This window comes from Hemiscyllium ocellatum, chromosome 37 (assembly GCF_020745735.1).
Source record: "Hemiscyllium ocellatum isolate sHemOce1 chromosome 37, sHemOce1.pat.X.cur, whole genome shotgun sequence".
Taxonomy (NCBI): domain Eukaryota; kingdom Metazoa; phylum Chordata; class Chondrichthyes; order Orectolobiformes; family Hemiscylliidae; genus Hemiscyllium; species Hemiscyllium ocellatum.
Window position 1 is genome coordinate 46300646 of NC_083437.1, and position 21713 is coordinate 46322358.

Below are 21713 nucleotides of genomic sequence, written 5' to 3' on the forward strand. Positions count from 1 at the left end.
CACACACATTTTGCTTAGCTTTGTATCACCTGCAAATTTGGAAATATTGTATTTGATCTCTACATCTAAATCATCAATTTGTATTGTGAACAGCTGAGGCCCAAATACTTATTCTACAGTGCCCCACTAGTCAGTCTGTTAAAGCAAGAGTGACCTATTTAATTCAACTCTCCTTTTTCTCTGTTAGACAGTCATTAATCCAGTGAGTTTTGAGAAGATTTGTAGCTCAGGTGGAGGTTCTGGATGTAGGTTTGCTCACTGAGCTGTAAGGTCCATTTCTAGACGTTTCATCACCCTACTAGGTAACATCTTCAGTGGGCCTCCAGGCAAAGCACTGCTGATAATTCCTGCTTTCTATTTATATATATCAGCAGTGTTTCACCCAGAGGCCCACTGAAGAGGTTATATAGTAGAGTGGCAAAACATCTGGAAATGAATCTTCCAGCTCAGTGAGCAAACCTACATCTCGAGTCATTAATCCATGCCAGTACATTACCTCCAGTACCACTTGCTTTAATTTCTCTAATCAACCTGTTGTGGAGGACCTTATCAAAAGCCTTTTGAAAATACAAAAGATGGTACATCCGTTAATTCCTTTGTTATTAATTTTGTCAGTTAAAATCCCCCAAAATCTTCAATGCTTGTCAAACACAATTTCCTATTTGCAAATCCATGCTGGAAATATCCAATCAGATAACCTTTATCCAAGTGCCAATTTAAAATGTCCTGAGTGATAGATTCGAGCACATTTTCTGTGGCTGAGAAGACACTAATAGGCCTGTAGCTCTCTATTTTCTCTTTTGCTCCTTTCTTGAAATAGTGACATTTGCAAGCGTCCAAACTGTGGGAATATGATATTTTGAAGATAATCACAATGCATCAATAACTGTAACCACTTCCTTCAACTCTCCAATATGTAGACTGTAAAGTTCTGGCGATTTATCAACTTTCAGCACCATTACTTTCTTCAATGCAACCTTCTTATTGATAATAATCGCCTTCAACTCCCCATTCTCCATAATCATTCTAATTGAGAGATTTCTTGTATCTTCCGTGGCGAAAAGACAAATTAATATAGAGTCATAGAGATGTACAGCATGGAAACAGACCCTTCAGTCCAACCCATGCTGACCAGATATCCCAACCCACTCTAGTCCCACCTGCCAGCACCCAGCCCATATCCTTCCAAATGTTGCAATTGTACCAACCTCCACCACTTTCTCTGGCAGCTCAATAATTTAGCTTATCTTTCATTTCTCTCTCCGTTATTACAAATAGTTCTACTAGAAAGCATTGATATTCTATATTTTCTTCACAAGTTCTTCATCCTGCCTTGGATACGTTATCTAATTTGTCATCTAGGTAGCTGGAAAAAGTATTTTTATTTTATATTGTGACTCATGGAGCAGGGGAACACGGTGATGGTTCACTTTTCCAGACTCCATCATAAAAAGGGCAGATTTCAATAAAAAGAAAGTTTTTGGACATCCTTGAAGCCTATGTTCTAGCATGAGACAAAACTTGATCAGTTGATTTTCTGGAATTATAGAAGCATAGAAAATAGGAACTGGAGTATCGAGTGGAGGATTCGTCACATCCTCCAACATGATCCCCAACATTTTAGGTGCCACACTTCAGCCAATTCTTGATATAATATGGAATGAATTGAAATTTTAGAGACATTGAATAGTGCAAAGGCTATGGGTCCTGACAATATTCAGACAATACTACTGAAGACCTGTGCTGCAGAAGTTGTTGCTCCCCTAGCCAAGCTCTTGCAGTAGTTACAACGCTGGCATCTATTTGACAATGTGGAAAATTGCCCAAACATATCCTGTACATAAAAAGCGAGACAAATTCAGCCCAGCTAATTACTGCCCCAATGGTCTACTCTCAGTCATCAGTAATGCGATGGAAAGTGCCATCAACAATGATATCAAGCAGCACCTGCTCAGCAATAACCTGCTCAGTGATGCCCAGTTTAGGTTCTACCAGCTCCTGATCTCATTACAGCCTTGGTTCAAACGTGGACAAATAGAACTGATTTCTAGAGGGGAGAAGAGGGTGACAGCCCTTAATATCAAGTTTGCATTTGACCGACAGTGGCATCAAGAAGTCCTGGCAAAACTAGAATCAGTGGGTGTCAGGGGGCAAACTCTCACTGATTAGAGTCATTTCTGGCACATAGGAAGATGATTGTCGTTGTTGGAGGTCAATAATCTCAGCTCCAGGACTACTCTGCAAGATTTCCTCAGGGTAGTGTCCTTAGCCCAATCATCTTCAGATGTTTCATCTATGGCCTTCCCTTAATTATAAAGCTCAGAAGTGGAGATGTTCGTCGATGATTGCACACTGTTCAGTACTGTTCATGACACCTCAAACTGAAACAGTCCATTTCAAATGCAACAAGATCTGCACATTACCCAGATTTGGGCTGACGAGTGGCAAATAACATTCATGCTACACAAATGCCACACACTGACCATCTCCTATAGGAGACAATATAACCCCTGCACCTTGCCATTTAATGGTGTTACCATCATGAATCCCCACAATCAACATCAACACAGTTACCAGAAACTCAACTGGACTGCCACAAAAACACAGTAGCTCCAAGAGCAGGTCAGAGGCTAGAAATACTGCAGTAAATTACTCACCTGACTAGCAAAAGCCTATCCACCACCTACAAGATTAATTTAGGATATCTGGTTGGCATGGATGAGTTGGATCAAAGGGTCTGTTTCATGCAGCACGGTGGCACAGTGGTTAGCACTACTGCCTCACAGCGCCAGAGACCCGGGTTCAATTCCCAACTCAGGGAACTGACTGTGTGGAGTTTGCACGTTCTCCCCGTGTCTGTGTGGGTTTCCTCTGGGTGCTCCGGTTTCCTCTCTCAGTCTAAAGATGTGCACGTCAGGTGAATTGGCCATGCTAAATTGCTCCTAGTGTTAGGTAAAGGGATAAATGTAGGGGAATGGGTGGGTTGCGCTTCGGCGGGTCGGTGTGGACTTGTTGGGCCGAAGGGCCTGTTTCCACACTGTGTGTAATCTAATCATGCTGTACATCTCTATGACTCCATAAGTCAGGAGTGTGATGGAATATTTCCTACTTGTTTAGCATCACATCCACCAACATCTGCTCTCTTCACTGACGTTCAGTAACAGCAGTATGTATTATCTGTAAGATGTACTGCAAAAGTTCACCAAATATCCTGAGACAGCACTTTCCAAATCCATGATCACTTCAAACTAGAAAGACAAGTAAATGGGAACACCACCAATTCAAAGTTTCCCTCCAAGCCACTCACCATCCTGACTTGGAAATATGTTGCCAGTCTTTCACTGTTACTGGGTCAACATCCTGGAATACCCTCCCTAATAGCATTATGGATCAACCTATAGCACAGACTGCAGCAGTTCAAGAAGGCAGCTCACCACCATGATGGCACAGTGGTTAGCACTGCTGCCTCACAGCGCCAGAGACCCGGGTTCAATTCCCAACTCAGGCGACTGACTGTGTGGAGTTTGCATGTTCTACCCATGTCTGCGTGGGTTTCCTCCGGGTACTCTGGTTTCCTCCCATAGTCCAAAGACGTGCAGGTCAGGTGAATTGGCCATGCTAAATTGCCCTAGTGTTAGATAAGGGGTAAATGTAGGGGTATGGGTGGGTTGCAGGTCGGTGTGGACTTGTTGGGTCAAAGGGCCTGTTTCCACACTAAGTAATCGAATCTAATCACCTTCTCAAGGGGCAATTAGGGACAGGCAATAAATACTGACCCATCCAGCAGCGTGGGTCGGTACCTGAGACTTCGATGTTGTGGCCATTACAGAGACGTGGGTAGAACAGGGACAGGAATGGCTGTTGCAGGTTCCAGGGTTTAAATGTTTTAGTAGGGTCAAAGGTGGGGGGTAAAAGAGGGGGTGGTGTGGCATTGCTTGTCAAGGATAGTATTACAGCGGTGGAAAGGACGATGGAGGAAGACTTGCCATCTGAGGTAGTTTGGGCTGAGGTTAGGAATAGGAAAGGTGAGGTCACTCTGTTAGGAGTTTTCTACAGGCCTCCTAATAGTCCAAGAGACGTAGAGGAAAGTATTGCAAGGATGATTCAGGAGAAGAATGAAAGTAGTAGGGTGGTTGTTATGGGGGACTTTAACTTCCCAGATATTGACTGGGAAAGCTATAGCTCAAGTTCGTTAGATGGGTCGGTGTTTGTCCAATGTGTGCAGGAGGGTTTCCTGACACAATATGTAGACAGGCCAACAAGAGGTGAGGCTATACTGGATTTGGTTCTGGGTAATGAACCAGGCCAGGTGTTAGACTTGGAGGTAGGTGAGCACTTCGGGGACAGTGACCACAACTCGGTGACTTTTACTCTAGTGATGGAGAGGGATAAGTGTGCACTGCAGGGCAAGAGTTATAGCTGGGGGCAGGGAAATTATGATGCGGTGAGGCATGACTTAGGATGCGTGGATTGGAAAAATAGGCTTCAAGGGAAGGTTGCAATCGATATGTGGAGCTTGTTCAAGGAGCAGCTATTGGGTGTCCTTGATAAGTATGTACCAGTCAGGCAGGGAGGAAAGGGTCTTGTGAGGGAGCCTGGTTTAATAAGGAATTGGAATCCCTTGTGAAAAGGAAGAGGGCGGCCTATGTAAAGATGAGGCGTGAAGGTTCAGTTGGGGCGATTGAGAGTTATAAGGTAGCCAGGAAGGATTTAAAGAGAGAGCTAAGAGCAGCGAGAAGGGGACATGAAAAGTCCTTAGTTGGTAGGATTAGGGAAAACCCAAAGGCTTTCTATAGGTATGTCAGGAATAAAAGTATGACTAGGGTAGGTATCGGTCCAGTCAAGGATAGTAGTGGGAAGTTGTGCATGAGGTGGAGGAGATTGGAGAGACACTAAATCAATACTTTTCGTCAGTATTCACTCAGGAACAGGACATTGTTGCTGATGTGAATATTTGAGTCACAAGTGATTAGAATGGATGGCTTTGAGGTATGTGGGGAAGAGGTCTGGAAAATACTGGAAAGGGTGAAAATAGATAAGTCCCCTGGGCCTGATGGCATTTATCCTAGGATCCTCTGGGAAACTAGGGAGGAGATAGCGGAGCCATTGGCCTTGATTTTTATGTCGTCGTCGTCTACAGGAATACTGCCAGAAGACTGGAGGATAGCGAATGAGGTCCCCTTGTTCAAGAAGGGGAGTAGGGATAGCCCGAGTAACTATAGGCCAGTGAGTCTCACTTCTGTTGTGGGCAAAGTCTTAGAGAGAATTGTAAGGGATAGGATTTATGAACATCTGGATAGGAATAATGTGATCAAGGATAGTCAGCATGGTTTTGTGAAGGGCAGGTTGTGCCTCACAAACCTTATTGAGTTCTTTGAGAAGGTGACCAAGGAAGTGGACGAGGGTAAAGCAGTAGATGTAGTGTATATGGATTTTAGCAAGGCATTCAATAAGGTACCACATGATAGGCTACTGCAAAAATTACGGAGGTATGGCATTGAGGGTGCATTAGAGGTTTGGATTAGGAATTGGCTGGCTGGAAGGAGACAGAGGGTAGTAGTTGATGGTATAGGTTCATCTTGGGGTGCAGTTACTAGCGGTGTTCCACAAGGATCTGTTTTGGGACCATTGCTGTTTGTCATTTTTATAAATGACCTAGAGGAGGGGCTTGAAGGCTGGGTGAGCAAGTTTGCGGATGATACAAAAGTCGGTGGAGTTGTTGACAGTGAGGAAGGATGTGGCAGGTTACAGCAGGATATATATAAGCTGCAGAGCTGGGCAGAAAGGTGGCAAATGGAGTTCAATGTAGCTAAGTGTGAAGTCATTCACTTTGGTAGGAGTAACAAGAAGATGGATTACTGGGCTAATGGTAGGCTACTTGGTAGTGTGGATGAGCAGAGGGATCTTGGTGTCCATGTACACAGATCTCTGAAAGTTGCCACCCAGGTAAATAGTGCTGTGAAGAAGGCATATGGTGTACTGGGCTTTATTGGTAGAGGAATTGAGTTCCGGAGTCCTGAGGTCATGTTGCAGTTGTATAAGACTCTGGTGCGGCCTCATCTGGAGTATTGTGTGCAGTTTTGGTCGCCATACTATAGGAAGGACGTGGAGGCATTGGAACGAGTGCAGAGGAGGTTTACCAGGATGTTGCCTGGTATGGTAGGAAGATCGTATGAGGAAAGGCTGAGGCACTTGGGGCTGTTCTCATTGGAGAAAAGAAGGTATAGGGGAGATTTGAGAGAGGTGTACAAGATGATTAGGGGTTTAGATAGGGTTGACAGTGAGAACCTTTTTCTGCTAATGGAGTCAGCTGTTACTAGGGGACACAGCTTTAAATTAAGGGGAGGTTGGTGTAGGACAGATGTTAGGGGTAGATTCTTTACTCAGCGGGTTGTGAGTTCATGGAATGCCCTGCCAGTAGCAGTGGTGGACTCTCCCTCTTTATGGTCATTTAAGCGGGCATTGGATAAGCATATGGAGGTTATTGGGCTAGTGTAGGTTAGGTAGGCTTCAGTCGGCGCAACATCGAGGGCCGAAGGGCCTGTACTGCGCTGTATATTTCTAAGTTCTATGTTCTATGTTCTACTCTTGTCCCAAACTGAATTTTATAAAAGGATAGGCCTTTCGGCCTTTCATGCATGGTATAATATTCAATGTGATCCTGGCATTGGCCAATTCAGGTCCCTGTTTCTACTTTCTTTCCATACTTTTTGATTCCTATCACTCTAAGAACTATACTTAACTCCATTTTGTTTTGATCTCAACCACTTTCTGTAGTAGCACATTCTACAAGCTCACCACAATGAGTAAAGGAACTTTTCATCTCCCTTTGAAATGGCCTTCTTGTATCCTTAGACTGTGACCTCTGGTTCCAGTCTCCCCAGTCATTGGGAACATCCTTCTGGCATCTCGTCTGTTTAGTCCCACTAAAATTGTTGGGTTCTATAAAGGTTCTCCCTCATTCTGCTAACCTCCAGTGAATATAGTCCTAATTGTTCCAGTCTGCCTTCGTACGTTGGATCTGAGTTTTAATAGTTTTAAAAATATCTCCAAGACCATTAAAGGCTGTAGCTTTGTGACGATATTACTTCAAAGCTTCGATCCAGCAGGTTTCGAAGGGACTGTTACTAGATCAGACAAGTTTGATCCTTTATGAGACTACAATTGCTCTCTAGCAGTTCCATTAGCGTTTGTCTTCTTCATCAGTGTCATAATATGACAAATAATTAATTCATCCCACCCTTTCCCCCCAACCCTTGCTCATTCCATTCGATGGGTACATCAGTTTGAGATTTCTCTGATCATTGACATGTCAAGATTTTCAAAACATTGCCTGGTGAGTGGCACAGTGGTTAGCACTGCTGCCTCACAGCGCCAAAGACCCGGGTTCAATTCCTGCCTCAGGTGACTGTCTGGGTGGAGTTTGTGCATTTTCCCCATGTCTGCGTGGGTTGGTGTGGACTTGTTAGGCCAAAGGGCCTGTTTCTACACTGTAAGTAGTCGAATCAAACTAAGATGAAGCTCAAATTGATCCATGAGTAAATAGTGGAAGGGTCTGCTGGAAAGAGATATATATGGAACTTCAATTTCAGCAAGAGCCAGTCGGACTGAAAGGCCTGTTGCTGTACTGTAAAATTCTAGCTATTTCTATTTAAAGAGTTTCAATGAAAACTTATTTTACAAATAAATACAATGCCTCCACTTTAGCTTAGCAGCTGTGTGGAACTGAAGTTTCTAAATGATAATTTTTATATAAATCTGCACCATTTAAAAAGAAAGACAACAGAACAGAAAGATTGATGTTTTTTACCTGCTTGTACGTGCATGATTCCGGATTAACTCTATCACTCGCCCAGTGTTACTGACAGAGCCATCCGTCAGGATAAACAGCAGCCGTGGGTGCTCTCTCTGAATCGGTTGGCGGAAGATCCAATTCAGAGGTGCCAGTAAATTTGTTCCACCCATGTCAGCCCGGAGTTTCCTGATATAGTCACAGCCTACAGCCAGTGTCTCCTGCAAAGATTTATTTTAAACCATTGTAATTAGGAGCTATGGATTTTAACATTTCTGTTTATGTTTTATTTACTGTCAAAGGTCTATTCAATCAGTTAGTGTTTTCTGAATCAATTATTCCCATAGCTGTGAAGTAAGACATGGAATCAGTGAAACTCATCTGGAGTACAACAGACAGACAGAGTAAACATAGAAAAATAGAAGATAGGAGCAGGAGGTGGCCATTTGGCCCTTTGAGCGTGCTCCACTATTCATCATGATCATGGCTGAACGTCCAACACAACAGCCTAATCCTGCTTTCTCCCCTTTGACCCCATTCTCCTCGAGTGCTATATCCAGCTGCCTCTTGAATAGAGAGTACCAGAGTAATTCTGAATATTGCAGGGAGGGGACCAGAGCAGATCAACCGTGATGTCTTTGAGAATTTGAATTGGAGGAGGTTTTTGATTTTGAATTTTGTTGTAAGGCAGTTAGCAGAAGTGGTGTTCTACTGATTGTACTGATTATACTGACTATATCGATCATACTAACTATGCTGATTATACTGACTATGCAGACAGTAAAGAGATCCCTTGTGGCCGTTTCCCTCAATTACAAGTACAGTATACCATTTTGGATACTGTTGGGGGGTACAATTTACCAGGGATAAGCCATGGGGTACAGGTCTCTGGCACAGAATCTGCCCTGCTGCTCAGAAGGGAAGGTGGGGGAGTTTGGGGGGAGGGGGGGAGTGGAAGAGGAGCAGAGCATTAGTCATTGGGGACTCCACAGTTAGGGGGACACAAAGTAGGTGCTGTGGGAACAAGAGAGACGCGTGATTGGTATGATGCCTCCTGGTTGCCAGGGTCCAAGATGTCTTGGATCGTATTTTTAGGATCCTTGAGGGGGAGGGGGAGCAGCCCCAAATTGCGGTCCACATTGGCACTAACGATATAGGTTAGGAAAAGGGATGGAGATTTAAGGCAGAAATTCAAGGAGCTGGGATGGAAGCTAAGTTGTTATCTCTGGCTTGTTATTCGTGCCACATGCTAGTGAGGTGAGGAATCGGGATAGTGAGGAGTTGAACACGTGGCTACAGGGATGGCGCAGGAGGGAAGGTTTCAGATGCCTGGATAATTTGGGCTGATTCTGGAGTAGGTGGAATCTCTACAAACAGGATTGTCTACTCCTGAACCGGAGGGGTACCGATATCCTGGGGGGAGTTTGCTACTACTCCTCAAAGGGGTTTAAATTAATTCAGCAAGGGGATGGGAACCTAAACTGTAGCTCCAGTGTACAGGAGGTTGAAAGTAGTGAGATCATAACTAAGGTTTCAAGGTCACAGGAGTATACCAGCAGGCAGAAAGGTGTTTGAAGTAGACAGACTTCAAATGCCAGAAGCATCCGGAATAAGGTGGGTGAACTTGCGGCATGGGTTGGTACCTGGGACTTTAATGTTCCTGCCATTTCAGAGACATGGAGAGAACAGGACAGGAATGGTTGTTGCAGGTTCTGGGCTTTAGATGTTTCAGTAAGAACAGGAAAGGTGGTAAAAGAGGGGGAGGGCGTGGCATTATTTGTCAAGGACAATATTACGGTGGCAGAAAGGATGTTTGAGGACTCATCTACGGAGATAGTATGGGCTGAGGTTAGAAACAGGAAAGGAGAGATCACAGTAATGGGGGTTTTTGAGATGTCTCTGAAAGGTTCCAGAGATTCTGGAGAGGAGCAAAAGTAATAGGGTAGTTGTTATGAGGGACTTTAACTTTCAAAATATTGACTGCTATGGTTCAAGTACTTTAAATGGGTCAGTTTTTGTCCAATGTGTGCAGGAGAGTTTCCTGATACAGTATGTAGATAGGCGAAAGTGAGGACTGCAGATGCTGGCGATCAGAGTCAAGAGTTTGGTGCTGGAAAAACACAGCAGGTCAGGCAGCATCTGAGGAGAAGGAAAAATCGACGTTTCAGGCAAAAGCCCTTCATCAGGATTTTCCTGCTCCTTGGATGCTGCCCGACCTGCTGTGCTTTTCCAGCAACACTCTAATCTAGACAGTATGTAGATAGGCCAACAAGAGGTGAGATCACATTGGATGGTACTGGGTAATGAATCAGGTCAGGTGTTAGGTTTGGAGGTAGGTGTGCACTTTGGTGCTAGTGACCACAATTTGGTTATGTTTACTTTAGTGATGGAAAGGGATAGGTTTAAACTGCAAGGCTGGAGTTATAGCTGGGCAAAAGGCAATAATGATGTGATTAGGCAAGACTTAGAATGCATAGGATGGGGAAGGAAACTGCAGGAGATTGACACAACTGAAATGTGGAGCTTGTTCAAGGAAGAGCTATTGCAGATACTTGATAAGTATGTACCTGTCAGGCAGGGAGGAAGTGGTCGAGTGAGGGGATTGCAGTTTACTAAAGAAGTTCAATCTCTTATCAAGAGAAAGAAGGAAGCTTCTGTAAAGATGGGACGTGAAGGCTCAGTTAGGGTGCTTGAGAGTTATAAGTTCACCAGGAAGAACCTAAAGAGTGAGCTAAGAAGAGCCAAGAGGAGCCATGTGAGGTCTTTGGCAGTTGGGATCAAGGAAAACCCTAAAGCCTTCTCTAGGTATAACAGGAATAAAAGAAATAACAATAGAAAGATTAGGGTCAATCAAGGATAGTAGTGAGAGATTGTGCGTGCAGTCTGAAGAGATAGGAGAGGCAATAAATGAATATTTTTCATCAGTATTCGCACAGAAAAAAATACAAATGTTGTTGAGGAGAATACGAAGGTACAGGCTATTTAGACGAGATGGGAGTGAGACTAACAAGGAGGTGTTAGCAATTCTGGAAAGTTTGAAAATAGAGAAGTTCCCTGAGCCAGATGGGAGTTACCCTGGGATTCTCTGGGAAACTAGGGAGGAGATTGCAGAGCCTTTGGCTTTGATCTTTATGTCGTTAATGTCTACAGGAATAATATCAATAGACTGGAGATAGCAAATGTTGTTCCCTTGATCAAGGGGAGTAGAGACAACCCTGGTAATTATAGACCAGTGAGCCTTACTTTGGTTGTGGGTAAAGTGTTGGAAAGGATTATAAGAGGTAAGATTAATAATAATCTAGAAAGGAATAATTTGATTAAGGATAATCAACACGGTTTTATGAAGGGTAGGTCATGCCTCACAAACCTTATTGAGTTCTTTGAGATGGTGACCAAACAGGTGGATGAGGGTAAAGTGGTTGATGTGGTTTATATGGATTTCAGTAAAGTGTTTCACAAGGTTCCCCACGGTAGGCTATTGCAGAAATATGGAGGCATGGGATTGAGGGTGATTTAATAGTTTGGATCAGACATTGCCTAGCTTAAAGAAGACAGAGGGTGATGGTTGATGGGAAATGTTCAACCTGGAGTTCAGTTACTATGGTTTACTGCAACGATTTGTTTTGGGGCCACTGCTGTTTGTCATTTTTATAAATGACCTGGATGAGGGTGTAGAAGGATGGGTTATTAAATTTGTGAATGACACTAAGGTCAGTGGAGTGGTGGATAGTGCTGAAGGATGTTGCAGATTACAGAGGGACAGATGAGCTGCAGAACTGGGCTGAAAGGTGGCAAATGGAGTTTTATTCAGAAAAGTGTGAGGTGATTTATTTTGGAAGGAGTAACAGGAAAGCAGAGTACAGGGCAAATGGTAAGATTCTTGATAGTGTGAATGAGCAGAGAGATCTCGGTGTCCATGTACATAGATCCCTGAAAGTTTCCACCCAGGTTGATAGAGTTGTTAAGAAGTCATGTGGTGTGCTAGCTTTATTCGGAGCCATAAGGTCATGCTACAGCTGTACAGAATTCTGGTGCAGCCACATTTGGAGTATTCTATCTCGTTCAAGTCACTGCATTATAGGAAGGATGTGGAAGCTTTGGAAAGGGTGCAGAGGGGATTTACTAGCATGGAGGGAAGGTCTTATGAGGAAAGGCTGAGGGATTTGAGGCTGTTTTCATTAGAGAGAAGGTTAAGAGGTGACTTAGAGACATACAAGAAGATCAGAGGATTAGATAGGGTGGACAGTCAGAGTCCTTTTCCTCAGAAGGTGATGGCTTGCATGAGGGGACATAGCTTTAAATTGAGGGGTGATAGATATAGGACAGATGTCAGAGACAGTTTCTTTACTCAGAGATTAGTAGGAGAGGGGAATGCCCTGCCTGCAACAGTAGTAGACTGTTGTGTTTCTGCTCGCCGAGCTGGAAGTTTTTGCTGCAAATGTTTCATTCCCTGGCTAGGGAACATCATCAGTGCTGTTGGAGCCTCGTGTGAAGCGCTGCTTTGATGTTTCTTCCGGTATTTATATTGGTTTGTAGTAGACTCACCAACGTTAAAGGCATTTAAACATTCATTGGATAAACATGTAGATGAAAATGGAATAGTGTAGGTTAGATGAGCTTTAGATTGATTTCACAGGTTGGCGCAACATTGAGGACCAAAGGGCCTGTACTGCGCTGTAATGTTCTATGTTTTATACCAATTATACTGACTGTACTGGTTACATTGACTGTACTGGTTGCAATGATTTTGTGCAGCATGACACAGCCCCAGGGTGAAGGCTTGCGTGACTAATAATTCGTTCACCCCTCTTTTCCCCTGCCTCATCTCCATCCCACTGTACAAGAACTATTGGAACCATTCATAAGCAACATCAGAATGAAAGATCCATCCCTCTTACTCCAGCAAATAATTACCCAAAACTCAATGAAGTGCCACCTCCATCTCCACATGAAAGATTCTTGCTCAGCTGGCATGGTTTAATTGGTTTTGTTTTTAAGCAGATGATTGCCCTTTCACCCGTTCACACAATGATATTTCTTCCAGTTAATTACTCTCTCCAAAGCTGTAGGATAAGTTGGGTTCTGGATTAGAGTGGTGCTGGAAAGCACAGTTCAGGCAGCATCTGAGGAGCAGGAAAATTGACGTTTTGGGCAAAAGCCCTTCATCAGGAAAAAAGCTGTATTCCTGATGAAGGGCTTTTGCCTGAAATGTCAATTTTCCTGCTCCTTGGATGCTACCTGAACTGCTGTGCTTTTCCAGCACCACTCTAATCCAGAATCTGGTTTCCAGCATCTGCAGTCATTGCTTTTACCTGTAAGACAAATTGCTCATGCAGCTCATTGAGTACTGATCATATATTCTGACTAAACTTTATACGGTCCACTGGCTTCAGTGATTCCTGAAAGATCACCACCAAGGCCTCGATAATCTCCTCAGTCACCTCCTTTGGTTCACCTGGTCAGGGTGATTTATCCTCCTTCAGAGATTCCAGCTTCCCCAGCACTTTCTTCTTAGTGATGGCATTGCATTCACCTCTGGCCCTTGACAATCAAGGCACAATTGATCATTTAGCGTCATTGAATCTTAGAGATGTACAGCACGGAAACAGACCCTTTGGTCCAACTCGTCCATGCCAACCAGATATCCCAACCCAGTCTAATCCCACTTTCCAGCACCTGGCCCTTATCTCTCTAAACCCTTCCTATTCGTATACCCATCCAAATGATTTTTAAATGTTGTAATTGTATCAGCCTCCGCCATTTTCTCTGACAGCCCATTCCACACATGCATCACCCTCTGCATGGAAAAGTTGCCCCTTAGGTCCCTTTTATATCTGTCCCCTCTCACCCTAAACCTATGCCCTCTAATTCTGGATTCCCCCACCACAGGGAAAAGATCTTGTCTATTTGCCCTATCCACGACCCTCATAATTTTATAAACCTCTATAAGGTCATCCCTCAGCCTCTGACATTCCAGGGAAATAAGCCTCAGCCTATTCAACCTCTCCTTATAGCTTAAGTCCTCCAAAACTGGCAACATCCTTGTAAATCTTTTCTGAACCATTTCAAGTTTCACAACATCCTTCCAATAGGAAGGTAACCAGAATTGCACACAATATTCCAACAGTGGCTGAACCAATGTACTGATTTCCCAATTCCTGTACTCAATACTCTGACCAATAAAGGAAAGCATACCAAACACCACCTTCACTATCCTATCTACCTTCAACTCCACTTTCAAGGAGCTATGAACCTGCACTCCATGGTCTCTTTGTTCAGCACCACTCCCTAGGATCGTACCATTAAGGTATACAAGTCCTACTAAGATTTGTTTTCCCAAAATGCAGCACCTCACATTTATCTGAATTAAACTCCATCTGCCACTTCACAGCCCATTGGCCCATCCTGTTGTAATCTGAGGTAACCCTCTTCGATGTCCACTCCTCCAATTTTGGTGTCATCTGCAAACTTACTAACTGTACCTCTTAAGCTCACATCCAAATCATTTAAATAAAAGAAAAAAAATAGAGGACCCAGTACTGATCTTTGTGGCACTCCACTTACCACAGGCCTCCAGTCTGAAATTCAACCCTCCAACACTACCCTCTGTCTTCTACCTTTCAGTCAGTTCTGTATCCAAATGGCTAGTTCTCCCTGTATTCAGTGAGATCTAACTTTACTAATTAGTTTCCCATGGGGAACCTTGTCGAACACCTTACTGAAATTCATATAGATTATGTCTACCACTCTGCTCTCATCAGTCCTATTTGTTATTTCTTCAAAAAACTCAATCAAGTTTGTGAGACATGATTTTTCGTGCACAAAGCCATAGTAACTATCTCTAATCAGTTCCAAATACATGTACATCCTGTCCCTCAGGATTCCCTCCAACAACTTGCCCACCACCGAGGTCAGGCTCACTGGACGATAGTTCCCTGGCTTGTCCTTACCACCCTTCTTGAACAGTGGCACCACGTTAGCCAACCTCCAGTCTTCCAGCACCTCACCTGTGACTATCAATGACACAAATATCTCAGCAAGAGGTCCAGCAGTCACTTCCCTTTCTTCCCACAGAGTTCTAGGGTATTTAGGACTGAAATTAGGAGAAATTTCTTGACTCGACAGGATTATCAGTTTTTGGAATTCACCACACTAGAGGATTGTGGATGCTTCATCACTGAGCAATTTCAAAATCGAGATTGATAGATTTGTGGATTTCAAGCAGAACAGCGACATTGAGGTCAAAATTCAGCTACAAATGAATCAAATAACAAAACAGGCCTGAGGGACAAAATGATTTCATTTTGCTACTATTTCATATGATCTCATGTTCTTTTGATACAATTACAAATTCATAAATCTTAACATTACAAACCAAGTAATTAATCTGGCATGTTATCTTTCCTTTCGGGAGAAACGCAGACAAGCAGCTGGCCACCTGGATTTTCAGTGTCAAGGCTTGACTCAGTCTATTGACCTCGAGAGAAATGCCAGGGAAGGCAAGAGACTGCTGGTGAACCTTCCCTGATATCAAGACCCTGGGCAGGGTAGAGGTACCACCCAGTACGAATTGCTGACCAATCAGAGGCTGTCAGCTCTTTGAATCTTTCATGCATAAAGGAAGGCATGGCTGCCATTGGGAGAGTATCCTAGAGTCCAAAGGTCACAGATGACCAAGGACAAAGATACGCTGTGTGGGATGGAGGATTTCTCAGATCATGATTCACTGAGCAAGAGGGCAAAGGGTTGGAAGCAAGGGCAGACAATGGCCCCAAAGGAGTAGTCTGTTGGCCAGTCCTTTGCCTTTTATTGAGGAACACCACCCCCTGAAAATGGACAAACTTCTTGGGGGACAGCAGCTATTTGTGAATGCCACATAGTGACATGCCTGCCTGCAACTTGCTAATCCCAATACGACAGGCTGAGGGCTTTCGGTGCTCAATTCATCATCTTTTCTAACTGTGTGTGTAACCACCTTCATAAGCAGAAGATTCCACCCAGGATGATCATTTGGGGGGGTGGGGGGTGGAGGGCGGATGTTGGCTGCCCTGAGGAAAAGTTCAGAAACAGAGACAGTCACAGGAACTGCCTGGTGCAGGCCTATGGTTAGTAAAGGCTGCCTAGTGACTGGAACTTCGTCCAAGTTAGAATTAAAACATAACAGCCCTCTAGCCCTTACCCAGTACGTTCTCACACCTCATGATTCATCCATGCTACCTCATGTCTCCAAACAATCTCAGGACTCCTCACAAAAGAGTCTTAACAGCGTGTAAATAAACATGGTGAAATTGACAGCAATGATCAGAGAGCCAGAACTGTCAATCAAGAAGGGGTTTAGGTGTTTCAAGGGAGTAATGGATGTCTGGGCTCCTAGCCAAGCTTCATTATGAATTCCTGACAGTGCAATAGTCGTCTCCAAATGGCTCAAGTTTTAAAAGCTTAAGGAGGAAGAGATAAGGGTTACAGCATTCACAAATTATAAGGAGGAATGAATTAGAGTGGACTCAGTGCGGTAGAATGTGATTTCAATGGATATTTATAATTAAGGAGACAAACTTGCATAGTTACAGCATAATGGGAGCAAAAGGAAAAAAAAAAATCAAAAGAACTCTGGCCATGGATAAAATAAAAAGAAATTGATTTTTTCAGTGTCAGGGTCCTCTTGTGGTACAGCAATGGAGCCCCTTCCCCTGGACCGGGAGGCTGAAATTCAAGTCTCACCTGTTGCAGAGGTGTGTAATAACACTGAACAGGGTTGGTCAGAAAAATAGGTTAATTTAAACAAAAGGAAATGTTTGCACCACAGAAAAAGTCATGTTGGATAGAAAGATGGATCTATTAAATGACCAGGGTTTTCCCAATCTCTATCATTGCAATCATTTTCAGGTGAAAATGTGTTGCTGGTTAAAGCACAGCAAGTTAGGCAGCATCCAAGGAACAGGAAATTCGATGTTTCGGGCATAAGCCCTTCATCAGGAATGAGGAGAGTGTGCCAAGCAGGCTAAGATAAAAGGTAGGGAGGAGGGACTTGGGGGAGGGGCGATGGAGATGTGATAGGTGGAAGGAGGTCAAGGTGAGGGTGATAGGCTGGAGTGGGGTGGGGACAGAGAGGTCAGGAAGAAGATTGCAGGTTAGGAGGGCGGTGCTGAGTTGAGGGAACCGACTGAGACAAGGTGGGGGGAGGGGAAATGAGGAAACTGGAGAAATCTGAGTTCATTCCTTGTGGTTGGAGGGTTCCCAGGCGGAAGATGAGGCACTCCTCCTCCAGCCGTCGTGTTGTTATGTTCTGCCGGTGGAGGAGTCCAAGGACCTGCATGTCCTCGGTGGAGTGGGAGGGAGAGTTAAAGCATTGAGCCACGGGGTGGTTGGGTTGGTTGGTCCGGACGTCCCAGAGGTGTTCTCTGAAGCGTTCCGCAAGTAAGCGGCCCGTCTCCCCAATATAGAGGAGGCCACATCGGGTGCAGCGGATGCAATAGATGATGTGTGTGGAGGTACAGGTGAACTTGTGGCGGATATGGAAGGATCCCTTGGGGCCTTGGAGGGAAGTGAGGAAGGAGGTGTGGGTGCAAGATTTACATTTCCTGCGGTTGCAGGGGAAGGTGCCGGGAGTGGAGGTTGGGTTGGTGGGGGGTGTGGACCTGATGAGGGAGTCACGAAGGGAGTGGTCTTTGGTAACGCTGATAGGGGAGGGAGGGGTGGTGGGGTCCATTTGGAGGTGGCGGAAATGACGGCGGATGATACGTTGTATACGGAGGTTGGTAGGTGGGTGGTAGGTGAGAACCAGTGGGGTTCTGTCTTGGTGGCGGTTGGAGGAGCGGGGCTCAAGGGCGGAGGAGCGGGAAGTGGAGGAGATGCGGTAGAGGGCATCGTCGATCAAGTCTGGGGGGAATCTGCGGTCCTTGAAGAAGGAGGCCATCTGGGCTGTGCGGTGTTGGAACTGGTCCTCCTGGGAGCAGATGCGGCGGAGACGAAGGAATTGGGAATATGGGATGGAGTTTTTACAGGGGGCAGGGTGGGAGGAGGAGTAGTCCAGGTAGCTGTGGGAGTCAGTCGGTTTATAGTAGATGTCTGTGTTGAGTCGGTCGCCCGAGATAGAAATGGAAAGGTCTAGGAAGGGGAGGGAGGAGTCTGAGACAGTCCAGGTGAATTTGAGGTCGGGATGGAAGGTGTTAGTAAAGTTGATGAACTGTTCAACCTCCTCGTGGGAGCACGAGGCAGCGCCGATACAGTCATCGATGTAGCGGAGGAAAAGGTGGGGTGTGGTGCCAGTGTAGTTGCGGAAGATGGACTGTTCCACATATCCTACAAAGAGACAGGCATAGCTGGGGCCCATGCGGGTGTCCATGGCAACTCCTTTAGTTTGGAGGAAGTGGGAGGATTGAAAAGAGAAGTTATTCAGGGTGAGGACCAGTTCAGTCAGTCGAAGGAGGGTGTCAGTGGAAGGGTACTGGTTGGTGCGGCAGGAAAGGAAGAAGCGGAGGGCTTTGAGTCCTTCGTGATGGGGGATGGAGGTGTACAGGGACTGGATGTCCATAGTGAAAATAAGGCGTTGGGGACCGGGGAAGCGAAAATCCTGGAGGAGGTGGAGGGCGTGGGTGGTGTCCCGAACATAGGTGGGGAGTTCTTGGGCTAAAGGGGACAGAACCGTGTCGAGGTATTGGGAGATGAGTTCGGTGGGGCAGGAGCAGGCTGAGACAATAGGTCGGCCGGGGCAGGCACGTTTGTGGATTTTGGGCAGGAGGTAGAAACGGGCGGTAACTATTCTAGCTACTCAAAATGTTAAGGAACATTCAATATTAATTTAAACCAGTGCTAAACAGCTGGCAGGCAAATTCCATTTTATGCATTACATATTTTGGGAAATAATGATAAAGAGCAGTAGAAAATAATGACTTACTTCATTGTAAGACCTGCTAGCTGGGAACAAGGTCCGAAAAGTGGAACCAAATCCAATTATATTAAAGAGACATGAGGACATGAGACTCTTCAAGACTACCAGCATCGCATCCTTTACAACATCAAAAAAGGCAAAGAGTTAGTGCCTTGAAGTAGACATAAAATATTACCCATGGATACTTCAAACAGAATAACCTGAGGCAACTATCGATGAGTGTATGTGAAGTGAGTTTCCTGGCAATAGAAGTCAGTTAAAGCACCTACTGACTGCTGAAACATACATTCTATACTGCTGTCACCGGGATTAATTTGCATAAAATCGTCACCTGGAGAGAAGCTCACAGAAACAAAAAGAAATTGAATAAATGACAGTTCTGGCATTGGGTACTTTGGTTTGAGCTTTCTTCACATAACCACTCAATAAACATTTAGAAGCTAACTGCACAGTTAGGTAAACTCCCTACACACATCTTAGTGAAGTAGATTTGTATGTTTTTATATTTTTTTTATTCACCTATGGGACATGGGATGTAGTGTCGCTGGATAGACCAGCTTTTATTGCCTGTCTCTAGTTGCCCTTGAGAGGATGGTGGTGAGCTGCCTTCTTAAACTAATGCAGTCCATGTGCTGTGGATAGATCCACAATGCCCTGAGGGAGGGAATTCCAGGATTCTTACTCAGCAACAGTGAAGGAATGGTGATATATTTCCAAGTCAGAATGAACGGCTTGGAGGGAAACATGCAGGTGGTGATGTTCAAATGTACCTGCTGCCCTTGTCCTTCTAGGTAGAAGTGGTCATGGGTCTGGAAGGTGCTGTCTGAGAATCTTTGATGAATTTCTGCAGTGCATCTTGTAACTAGCATTCACTACTGCTTCAAAGCGTTGTTATTGGATGGTGTGGATGTTTGTGCTTGTGGTGCTAATCAAGTGGGCTGATTTGTCCTGGACAGAGTCAGTTTCTTGAGTGTTGTTGGAGCTGTAACCATCCAAACAAGTGAGGAGTATTCCATCACACTCCTGATCGGCATCTTGTAGAAGGTGGACAGGCTTTAGGGAGTCAGGAGATGAGTTATTCATCACAGTATTCCCACCCCGTGACTTGCTCTTGTAGCCACAGTGTTTATGTGGCAAGTCCAGCTGAGTGTCTGGTCAATGGTAACCCCCAGGATTTTGATAGGGGGTTTAGTGATGATCACATCCTTCAATGTCAACGTGCAGTGGATATATTGTCTTCTATTAGAAATGGTCATTGCCAGGCAGTTGTGTGGCATGAATGTGATTTGCCTCCTGTCAGCCCAAGCTCGATATTGCCCCGCATTTGAACACAGACTGTTTCAGTATTTAAGGAGTTGGTTCAATCAGATCACCTCTTGTTCTCCTAAACACTAATAATTAAAGGCCTAACAAACAAACGTTGCTGGAAAACGTCAGCAGGTCTGGCAGCATCTGTGGTTAGAAATTGGAGTTAGCATTTCAGATCCAGTGAAGAGGTAAGGAGCAAACGATAGGTAGGAATAGAGACCAAAGAGACAGAACAGCAGTTGGACAGACAAAGGAGTAGATACCAATCTGGCTAGGAGGTTGAATAGCTGTTAATGGAGACGATCAGTGGCTAGTAATAGGATGAAAGGCCTAACCTGTTTGGTTGTTCCTGATAAGTCAACCCACTCATTCCAGGAATCAGCCTAGTAAGTGTTTTGAACAGCCTCCAATGTTAATACATTTTTTTATATACAAGGACCAAAACTATACATAGCACTCAAGGAATGGCCTCACCACCACCACGTACAGTTATAACAATACTTTCTTGTTTTTAAACTCCAATTTCTTAGCAACGAAGGCCAAAATTCCATTTGCCTTTTTAATTACTTCTTGTTCCTGCATGCAAACTTTGTGTGTTGTATTCATAAGAACATCCAGATCCCTGTATACTGCACTTTTTTGGAATCTCTCTCTGTTTAAATAATAGTCTGTCTTTCGATTCCAAGTGCATGAACTCACATTTTCTTACATTAATCTTCATCTGCCAAAATTTTGCCCACTCACTCATCTATTCATATCTCTTTCCATATTCAATATTAATCTCATCACAACATGCCTCCCACCTATATTGGTATCATGGGGCAGCATGGTGGTGCAGTGGTTAGCACTGCTGCCTCACAGCGCCAACGGCCACGATTTGATTCGATGAGTGTCGGATGAGTGTGTGGAATTTGCACATTCTCCCTGTATCTGTATGGATTTCCTCCGGGTGCTCCAGTTTCCTCCCATAGCCCAAAGATGTGCAGGGTAGATGAATGGGCAGTGCTAAATTGCCCATAGTGTCTAGAGATTAGATTAGACTTAGATTAGACTTACAGTGTGGAAACAGGCCCTTCGACCCAACAAGTCCACACCGACCCGCCGAAGCGCAACCCACCCATACCCCTACATTTACCCCTTACCTAACACTACGGGCAATTTAGCTTGGCCAATTCACCTGACCCGCACATCTTTGGACTGTGGGAGGAAACCGGAGCACCCGGAGGAAACCCACGCAGACACGGGGAGAACGTGCAAACTCCACACAGTCAGTCGCCTGAGTCGGGAATTGAACCCGGATCTACAGGCGCTGTGAGGCAGCAGTGCTAACCACTGTGCCACCGTGCCGCCCACAATGCAGGTTAGATGTGCAGGTTAGGTGGGTTAGAAATGGAAAATGCAAAGTTACAGGGATGGGGTTGGGGGAAACTGGGGGTCTGGATGGTATACTCTTTGGAGGACTGTTGTGATTCGATGGGCTGAATGGTCTCCTTCCACATCGTACGGATTCTACGATTAGCAAATTTAGATATATTACGCCCTGGTCCCCCTCCTCCTAGCCATTAACTTACATAATAAATAAGTTTCTAAGACTATACATTGTGGCATTCCATTAGTTGTGACTTTTCAACATGAAAGAGAAAGACCAGAGGGGGATCAGGGCAAAGAATCAAAATGGCAGTTTACAGGGTGATAATATTTAGGAGAAAGTGAGGACTGCAG

At 44.7% G+C, this 21713-nt stretch overlaps 1 protein-coding gene across 1 annotated transcript in view; it reads right to left on the bottom strand.

Annotated features, from left to right (window-relative positions):
- vwa5b1 (von Willebrand factor A domain containing 5B1) overlaps nt 1-21713 on the bottom strand; it is a 226085-nt gene that overhangs the window by 137306 nt on the left and 67066 nt on the right. The window contains exons 8-9 of the mRNA XM_060852285.1: nt 18690-18800; nt 7811-8013 (exon numbers count right to left, since the gene is read on the bottom strand). Coding sequence (XP_060708268.1) covers nt 7811-8013; nt 18690-18800 — 314 coding nt within the window. The remainder of the gene's footprint in view (nt 1-7810; nt 8014-18689; nt 18801-21713) is intronic.